The sequence below is a fragment of the Macrobrachium rosenbergii genome, chromosome 55, assembly GCF_040412425.1.
Source record: "Macrobrachium rosenbergii isolate ZJJX-2024 chromosome 55, ASM4041242v1, whole genome shotgun sequence".
NCBI lineage: Eukaryota > Metazoa > Arthropoda > Malacostraca > Decapoda > Palaemonidae > Macrobrachium > Macrobrachium rosenbergii.
In genome coordinates this window covers 75,115,163-75,125,162 of record NC_089795.1, presented here as the reverse complement: position 1 = coordinate 75,125,162, position 10,000 = coordinate 75,115,163, and the positions used below count along the sequence as shown (strand labels likewise).

The following is a 10,000-nucleotide window of genomic DNA, read 5'->3' as shown; positions in this document are numbered from 1 at the left end:
GGGGCTGGTGATATAGATGGCGATGGAATTTCCAGTTCTTCTAGTTCCAGTGATTACGAGGACTCTGAGGACATAGACACTGAAATAGAAAATAATGTCACAAACGAATCGACAAGTTGCAGTGGAAATGCAGTTGATGTATCAGGCAATAAAAGTGATGGCAAAGAAACCAGTGAATGTGAGTCAGAAACAAGTGGTAACAATACCGAAATGGCTGAGAATGGCGATGTTAGTGTTGTTGATCCGGAGGATAAAACTCAGGACGAACAACAAGATGATAAAGGAAAGGCTTTAATGAATGACACAGATGCACCCAGAGATGAAGAAAATCAAGTTGAACACGTGAAGAATGGGGAAGTAGACAGTGATGATACGGGAAGTAAATCAGGAGAAATAGCGACTTCGCAGGACGACATAACTATTGATGCAGAGGGGGAAGGTGTTTTGGAGGAAAGTGGTGCGTCTAGCAAACAGTCGAAGGGTGAATTGGAGGAGGAAACTGACAACACCGTTCTAGAGACTGACTCAAACAGCAAGCCTGAAACAAACAGTGCTGATGAGACGGAGGAAGAAAATATAGAAGTCGTAGAAAGTGAAAAGTTGGAAACATCTGATGGTGAAAGGACAAACGAAGGAGTAGAAAAAGTAGCAGATGGAGGTGATGATGCATGTGATGCTAGTAAAGTAGACGTAGGAGCAGAGGAAGTGACAGCAAATGAGAAGGCTGAAACACAGAATGCTGATGAGCCGAAAGGAGAAACAGACAACACAAACAGCAAGTCTGAAATAAGTGATGCGGGTGAGATGAAAGCAGAAACAGAAGACGACAATGACAGCAAATCTGAGATAAACGATCATGATAATATGCAAGTGATTGCAGAAGAAAATATTAACACCAAGTCTGAAACAAGCAATGCTGATGTGTTAAAAGAAGGAGCAGAAGGAGGCACTAGTGGAATATCTGAAGTTAACGATGATGATGATAAGATGAAAGTGGAAGTAAAGGAAAGCATTAAAACCGAGTCTGAAAAAAGCGATGCCGACAAAATGGAAGAAGAAAAAGAAACTAACATAAAATGTAAAATAACAGAGACAAGTGATGTCGCTCACACGGAAGAGGAAACAGTAGAGGAATGCACTGCAGAGGAATTAAATGAGACCATAAAGGCAAATGAAGAGGAAAACACAGAATGCACGGTAGATGATAAGGAGAATGAAGTAGGGAAAAACGCTCATGACGAGTCATTGACAAGACATGAGATAGGCGAAGATACCAAAGAGGGCGTGGTGACTTTAACAAATGGAAACGGTCATCCCGGAAAGGAGGAGGAAATAGGAGAAAACTAACTGAGAAGGTTGAAGCAGTTGGTACTGACCCCATGGAAAAAGGTTCAGAAGACCCTTTGAACTCGGCTGTCTTAATAAATGAAATGGGAAAAGGTAACGAACAAGTAAATGAGAAAAAGCTTGACAAAGAAAAGCCTCAGGTCTTAGATAAAAATGGAAATAAAACGAGTAAAGAGAACGAAACGAAAGACCAAAAGACGCGCAAAAAGGGTCGGCAGAATTCGGGCGAGAAAAAGAAGAGCTATTTCGAAGGGGAAGAATTCGAGAGGAGGAGTGCCCTGGCAACCCTCATGGATAAAGGCATTCTCGAGATGGAGATCCTCACGCATCCTACGAGCTCCTTGCAGTTCTCCGATATTGCCAAGAAAATCTTGAAGGAAGTGCAAGACAGTCGAGCGGAGAAATTGCGCAAAAGTCCCAGAGCAAAGCCGCGTACAATTCATCATATCAAGACAATCAAAGGAAAAGATTCCTTTGATGGGGACGTCAAACCATATGTAAGTGTTGGTGGTCGAGGTTTAACTGACGCTATTATAAAAAGCTCAGTAGAAAGTGAATTGCAATCGAAACGAGGAGAACCCAGTGAGTCACTATCATCCTTAAAACATGACACTGACGTTATGGTGCAGCCTGATAAAGATTTCATTGACTCCCTGCAAATATCAGATCTTACCAGGCCTTCACGACTCACCGATGGTGACATGAATCAACTTTCATCATTATTCAAGACGCCGGAAAAGATAGACGAATCAGCCAAACCACAAGAAAGGACACCCGATGTCTTACATTCATGCATCAAGGTATTCAACCCATTGAAGACAGGCGTTTCTTTAAATAGAGAGGAGGATTATGCATCAGAAATCTTAAGCAGATCTAAATTACGTAAGCCCTCGGTCACTTTTCGCATGGACGACGAGAATGCCAACGAAAGCAGTAAGCAGAACACGAAAAAATCTAAAGGTGAATCTCACACTCATGATACTTTGCCCCTCACTCCGTCTCCTTCGGTTTCTGAATGCTCCTCTCCGTCTGTATCGCCTACTGATCAGTCTCCTACCTCTGTTTCTCTCACGGAAGTTACTCCTTCGTTACCCTCTTCGGGTATGACCTTAATGGACGCAGTTCCTACCCACAGGGCTCATCCACCTCTAATTCCCATTGATAACTCTCTCTCCTCTTCGTCCCCTCCAATGATATCGTCTTCTTCATGCTCTATTTCGGATTTATCTGCTCCCCTTTCTTTGCATCACAAAACCTCTTCCCACCAGGACAGTTTTTCCTCTCCTGACAACTCTTCTTCTCCTCCTACCCCTCCAGAGAATTCCTCATCCCCTCCTACTCTCTCAGAAAATTCTTCCTCTCCCCCAACCTTCCAGGAGTCTTCATCCTCTCTTCCTACCCCCCCTGAGTCGTTCTCCTCACTTCCCACTCTCCCAGATTCTTCTTCTTCTCTCCCTACTCCCCCAGACTCTTCTCTTCCCACTCCCTCAGACTCTTCTCTTCCTACTCCCCTAGAGTCTTCCTCGTCTCCTCCAACTCTTCCTAATAACTCCTCTTCCTCTCAGAATGCACCTAACGTCTCTTCCTCCTCCTCCTGCTCCTCCTCCTCCTCCTCCTCCTCCTCGTCTTCCTCCTCCTCCTCCTCTTCCTCTTCCTCCTCGTCCTCCTCTTCCTCTTCCTCCTCTGCAGGTATATCCTCCTTTCCTCCTACTTCTTCGTCTGCTTCCTCCTCACAGACAGCTAATTCAGAAGTCACACTTCCACCTCCGCCACCACCTCCCCCTCCCCCTCCGCCACCTCCCCTCCGCCCCCAGCCTTTCCCAAAGGTATCTCAGGATCTCCTTCCTTAAAGAATTTGAAACTGAAAGAAGATGTCTCACCAACGACTGCACATGCAACGCCCCTTCCCATTTCTCCGTCGAAAACGCCTCCATTGCTTTATTCTCCCCAGAAAATTACGCCACCAAAACCACACATAAGAAACTTCATCTTTTCTCCCTTCCCCCCTTCCGAAAAGTTTCTCCCCCCAGTTTCTCCTCTTCAAAAGTCGTTACTTCCTCAGCTATTATCCCCGTCTTCTTTGACCCGCCCTATGGTGGCTACAGAACAAGATGGTGGATCTATTAAGCCATCTACGGCGGTAGCTGGAGAGCCTCTGAAACCTGACACTTGTGATCCTAAAAGGCTGGAGGCCGAAGGTGAGAGGACGTATCAGTGTTCCGCGGACACTGGTCCTGGGAGGGTGTTGCATGAACGCTCTGTTGATCACACTGCTTGCACGTGCTGTGATAAGCAACTCGGGAGTAAAGAAGTACATTGTTCTGAAAACAGGAACGCCATTGTAGCTGCTTATAGCAGTAGTGAAAATATCCACGAAACGGACAATGTAGCTAATGTTTGCTGCAAAGTAAAGGTACAACAAAGCAAGGAAATCATATACAAAAGTGATAGTGAAAAGAATAGTGATTTAAACATTTTTGCTGTTACGTCAGATAATTCGAGTTTCATTCTTTCGAATGTGTCAAGCGTAATTGAACCCAACAATGACGTCATAAAATGTGATGACGTCACTTCAGTTGTAGCCGGAGAGGATAATCATTTAGAACAATATAAATCGTCGCAAAGAACTGATGCTTCTTCCGTGGAAATCTTGGAAAATGAGGCTAATGAATACAAGGAAACTGGAAAGACAGAAGGAAAGAGAAGCATAGAGAATAAAGGATCAGTAGCTGTGAGTGATAATCAAGGAAATCAAAATGGTACAAACCTAGTGCCCGATAATGATCCTGAAAATTTAGAAGGCCCTTGGTCTTCGCCACAACTAGCGAAAGTTGTTCAGGAATTAGTGGTGTGCAAGAAATTCAACATGACAACAGCTCAAGCTAAAAAACGACAACACAATATCAGCCGTTTAGATATCCCTACGAAAGATAGAACAGTCATTTTTGATAGCACCAAACTCTCCTCGAAAGTAAAAACAGAAAAAGTTGAAATATCTGGGATAGTTGGGTTAGAAACGAAAAAAGACAGTGGTTCCCATGATGACCTCTTGAAAGGAGTGGCTAGAAAGTTGAAAAGTTCTGCTAGTCGCAGTAAGAAATCAGTAACTGAGAAGGATAAGAGTTCTGAGATTTATTCAGGTACGCCAGAGCCATGCAATAGTTTACAACCACAAGAAGTGAGTGGAAATAGCAACCCTGCAGCAGAGGGGCGTAGGCTTTACACCAAAAATCCAAGGAATGACGGCAAGAAGCAGTTGACACACAGAAGCAAGTTTTTTGGAAGAGGTCATGGTGATATAAACAAAATTGAAGGGACCAGAGGGAAAGGTAAACCCAGTGAAGAGAGTAAATTTTTACCTTCTCCGAAAATTGAGAAACTCAGTCATTCGCCTCAGTTTCATAAAGGAAAACTTTCTTCCAGTGCAAAGAGAGATGCACCAGTCACTCAGTCTTCTCCGCATCAGTCACCCATGAGACTGAGACACCAGCCATCACTCAAAGGATCTCCGAAATCTGAATCACGTAGGAGTAGCTGTTCCTCTAGCTGCCATTCACCCAAACTAAATTCGTCTCGCAGAAATTCACCAAGATTGGGCTCAAAAACCCCCAGCTCTAATTCACCCAAATCTTCTCCCAAAGCAGAATCACCACGAGTATCACATAAAAAGGCGGCGTCTCCTAATATATCGAAGAAATCCCCATCGCCAAGGTTAACACATGGAAGGATTATAAAGGTTGTTTCCCCGCAGGGAAAAAATCTCTTTCAGAGATCGCCTAAGAATTCACCTCCTTCCAGTTGCAAAAAAACAGAGAATTCTAACCAGAAACTTGGGAAACTAAATGGAAAGAAAAAATCTAGCAATGGAGACTCTCGCAGAAGCAGCGTTTCGTCTGTCAAAGGCACCGAAGATGCGAAAAGTAGTGATACAGAGTCACAGAAAGATGATGTCAAGCAAAAGGAAACTGCTCAGGGTGATGTTGCAGATACACACAAAACTAGTGAAAGCGCAAAACAGTGTATTAAGAGAAGTGATGCAGAGAAGAAGCCTGACGAACCCACAGAAGATGAAAGTAAAATAGTTAATGAATTAGAGGAAGAGCCAAATGTAAGTGGAAAGAAAGTTAGAAAAGAATTTGACTCAGAAGGTAATTTGGATAACAAAAACAACAAAGGACAACTAGATGAGCAGACTGAGAATGTATGCAACGTAGAGACAGAAGCAAAGCCTTTCAAAGCTATGCGTAGAGAAATTTCAGATTGTAGACAACGTCTGGACACTTTTATTGAAAACAGATCGCAGCAGGATAATCGTCAACGATATGTTTACATGGCGTCAAAAATGAGTGGGAAATTGGATGCTGAAATTATTCAGTTCTTTGAAAACCAGCAACAAAAGCCCCGAGAAATAATTCGAAATGAAAAGTTAATTCAAGAGCATTTCAAGGGTAGCGCTAAATCTGAAAAACGAAGCAAATTTATTGGCAGCTTTTTTGAAAAATCGGTAGAAAATACCACAACTTGTGATAGCAAAATAATAGAGGATGCTAGTAAGAAAGCAGATGGCGATAAGGAAAGTGACAGCTTACCCAAGGATATTAAATCTGATGAAAATTCACCTCAGGAAAGCAAAGAGATAGACATGAAGGAAAATGATAGACTGGGAGGACGAAGAAAAATAGACACAGAATCAAAGAATGACAATGATGAAGAGGAAGCACAATCACAAACGGAAAAATCAGCGGAAAACAAAGAAGTGTCAATGACTGACCCGAACCATAAAGCTGTGGAAAGTGGCATCGATTCAGAAATTAAGGAGGATGTGGAGAAAGAAAATTCCATTAAACTAGTGAAGGAGAGCAAAGGAAATAGCTGTATTCCTCCTCAGTGTGAAAGAAATAATCAAGAGAAACCCGAAGACCTCGGCAAAATAAGAAACTCGATACCAGAGGAAAGTAACCTGATGAAGGAGGATAACAATGATACCGCTAACTATGGTGAGGAGGATGAGGAGGAGGAGGATGAGGAGGAGGAGGAGGAGGAGGAGGAGGAGGAGGAGGAGACACAAGCAGAAGCAGAGGTAAAGGTAAAGAAAGAGGAATTGGAAGAGAAAAAATCACAAGACACTGATAAGCATGAGGATGAGCTTAAGAAAGATATTCCTAATGAAAGTGATGAGATGAAAGACAATCTAAAACGAGAACAAAATGCTACAAAAGTATCTGTAACACGAAGGGACGAAATGATTGCAAAGTTCAAGCAAGATGATGGTATAATGATTGAAAAAATACGCTCCATCAAAGGAAGCATGAATGACCAACCACCAGACGTAAGGAAAACTGATGATGCAGATGATGGATCGAGTGAAAAAGGAGAGGAACTAACAGTAACTTCACTGGGGGATCAAGAAAGAGCAGATGATGAAATAGATGAACTCGAAAAAATATCTCTTACTGGTGATCAGATTGACGAATCTTTGACAGAGGAAGAAGTTGAAAACTCAGCAGTGAATGAAGGCACTAAAGACGCTACCGAGAGTCAGAGCAGAGACGCAAGTGAAACAGAAAGTCGGTCATTAACAAACAATGAGAGAAATCTGAAAGATTACAAAGCATTTGCCATGGATGTCAAAGAACACAAGAATGATAATAGTTGTCTCTTAGACAATGCAGATGAAACAAAAACTAGCCAAAGGACAATTAGCATTAGTTCTCCAAAGGATGCTGTGTCACATAAAATTGCTGACCAAAATAAGACTGACACACAAGGTGCAAAACATTTAATTCCTGTTTTAAATTCTAATAGTAATAAAGAGTCAGATGACATATTAGAAGGCATCACGAAAGAGGAAGTTATTAGATCTCCTACTGTTTTGAAACAAGAGATACATAGTGTTCATTTTACATTAAGTCCAAAAGACATTAGTAGGAGCAGGGAATGCATTAGCCCAAATAGTGAAGAAGATGGGGATGGAATGCGTCGTGTTATTTCGTCAACATCCTTTGAATTCTCCAAGTCTGATGAGTTACAACAAGCAGAATCCACTCCTAATTTGAAGAGTCCTTCAGTATTAGAAGATGATGTCTTCGAATCAAACCAGAACATAAGTGATGTTGCATCTGTTGAAGGAAGGGAAGTAGAGATTGCTTATACTGAAATAAAAGTTTTTGGAAGTCATGGGGACCTTTATGTTCCAAGTGCCTACACAATTGCAAAACAGGAGCCAGAAGTAACTTACGTCAACATTCCACCTAAGGCAAATTTACTTACTTCTAGTGGGAATGAGATAAGAATTGAGAATATAAGATTGGGAGGAGAGCCTGATAAGGAAAGGTCTCCCACTCACAAAGAAAACAGGATTACAAGAAAACTGATGCCAAGCCATCGTAGACTTACAAAGACTATATCTGAGGGAAACTTTAGACTTGCTAGTGAGCCAGCATTAGACAGTGATGATGGTAGCACCTCGAAGCCAGCTCATTTGCCTTCCTTCAAAAGAAGTCAAACTGAGAGTGAGTTTGAGAAAGATAAACTCGAGGCTGCTGTAACTGATGCAAATAAAACATCAACGGTTAGTGAAATATTTGCACGTGGTGTATCAGGGAAGATTAGAGCGAAGAGCCGTAGTGTTGAGAACATTCGGCTCTCCAGTCTCAGCTGTGTTGAGATTACAAATCCTATTGATACACCTCCCATTATGAAGAGTAATTCATCTTGCCGCATTGTTGGTGTATTGAAGAAGAAAGATTCCCGTGAAAATGTATTAGATCTCATGTCTCCTCCTCAAGGAAGAGACTTTGAATCGGATATCGATGATAATAATAAATCCTTGGTAAACCAAGACACTAGTCCAAACCAGGAGGATAAAAAAACACAGAAGCAGCTTCATAAACAGAATTCATTATTAAGAATTGCAACAGAACAAATAGAATCAACTATTCTAGAACAGGCCCAACCACTTGAGTCAGTCTTTAAAGAATCTATCAAACCAGTTGAAGCCCTACAAGGAAATTTTTCCGTCACTAGTAGCACAGCAAGTGAAAGTCACATTTATGAAAATGTACCTGAAGTCTATAAGGCTGGAGTTATAGACATATCCACTCACAGTGAAGCGGAAGTTAATATTGATGCCACAGAAGAAAAGCCAAAAAACTTGGTTGCAAAAGTAGTACATATATATGAAAATCTCCCAGCACCTGGAAAATTGTTTGATCCCCCTCCAGGAAAGATGAAAGACGTTCCCCAAAGCCTCCCAGATGCTGCAAGTTTAGGTAGTGCTGTAACTGGAATACTGAAATCTCAACACATTCAGGAACATAGTATTCTAAAGAAAGAAAATTCATGTAGTGGCAGCTTATCTTACAGTGAAAGGACTGAAACTAGGGAATATTCTAGGTCCCCTATAATATCTGGGAGACCACCTAAAATCTCATCTGAACCAGCTTCCCCAAGGCGATCAACTTTTGAAAAATCCTCATTGAAAAAAAGGCAGCCTGAGTCTGAAAGTAGAATAGAAAAGCAGAAGTCAAACTATATGAAGCAAAGGTCTGTTCGTGTGGGAATTTTAAAGAAACAAAAGTCAGATATTACTGGAGTCAGACTTCAGAAACTACATTATTTTGACAATGAATTCCCAGGAGAACGTAGAAGATCATATTCAATTGGTTCAGAGCTTGGAAAAGGCTCAAAATCTGGTAAACAAGATGGCAGTGATGAACAGAATACCGATAGCTATGAAACATCTCAAGCAAATGAAACCTCAAAGCTAGAAATTACTGAATTAGAAAGACGATGTCACAGTTCTATCAGTACTAGTAGTAACAGTAGCAGAAGTAGTGCAATTGATAGGATACTGCAGAGTTGTGCTCCTTGTATCTCCAGCAATACTGGTTCAACTTTAGATTTGGCGCAAAAGCCTGTTGTACAACCCCCAGCTGGTGAGTCAGATACAGATTCTTCTAATAAGGGTCAGTTTGCAGATGAGTCTGTGGTCAATGAAAGTGATTCATCAAAGAAGAGTAAAAACACAAGGCCCCATCAAGTAAGCTCTAAACCAGCTTTCAGAGCATCTTCATCTTCGTCTGATGTTGGTGCCTCTTGGAGTTCAGAAGCTCTCTCTGAAATACCATCGATCACACAAGTGGCACAGAATGAAGAGGATCTTACTGTTAAATCAGGACATCCAGATATTACATTAACTCCAGAAAAAGAAGTGAAACTGCCAACAAATGGGTCAGACTCTGTTCATAATCTTACCACAACAAAGACATCACTTGCAGCAGATGAACCTGTGATTGTGGCTCCCTCTGAAACTAGTTCTGTTACTGATGATATAGTTAGCACAGACATGGAAGAAAAGTCAAGTCTTCAGGTGACCTGTGAAAGAGATGGTTCAAGTTCAACTCTTCAGCAGGGAGAGCCTGGAGATACAGATTTTTACAGTGAATTGTTAGATACTATTCTCAGTGTTGTTGATTCTCAGGACCCTGCTAATGCTGCTGGTCCCACAGGTTTAGTTTCTTCGCCAGATGCAGCTGGAACAAAACCTTCGGCAATCTCTTCAAAACAGATAGACAATACAAGAGAGCTGCAAAAAAATTTGAAGCAAAAGACACTATCTGTTACTGTTCCTGCTGAGCACCAATATGAAATA

The 10,000-nt window shown here is 41.7% G+C and overlaps 3 protein-coding genes across 21 annotated transcripts in view; all 3 read left to right on the top strand.

The window, feature by feature from the left end:
• The window catches only part of LOC136835836 (dentin sialophosphoprotein-like), a 1,767-nt gene extending 420 nt beyond the window's left edge, over positions 1–1,347 (top strand). Inside the window, exon 1 of the mRNA XM_067099685.1 lies at positions 1–1,347. This exon is cut by the window's left edge and continues 420 nt beyond it. Coding sequence (XP_066955786.1) covers positions 1–1,347 — 1,347 coding nt within the window.
• A 32-nt stretch (positions 1,348–1,379) lies between these two features.
• On the top strand, positions 1,380–3,197 carry LOC136835432 (uncharacterized). The gene has a single exon (XM_067098973.1). It carries the CDS (start codon positions 1,380–1,382, stop codon positions 3,195–3,197), a length of 1,818 nt encoding a protein of 605 aa, XP_066955074.1.
• Positions 3,198–3,439: 242 nt separating this feature from the next.
• The window catches only part of LOC136835431 (uro-adherence factor A-like), a 95,889-nt gene continuing 89,328 nt past the window's right edge, over positions 3,440–10,000 (top strand). For all 19 annotated transcript variants that reach the window (XM_067098971.1, XM_067098969.1, XM_067098967.1 and 16 more), the window contains exon 1: positions 3,440–10,000. This exon is cut by the window's right edge and continues 697 nt beyond it. In XM_067098971.1, the coding sequence (XP_066955072.1) occupies positions 3,440–10,000 (6,561 nt within the window).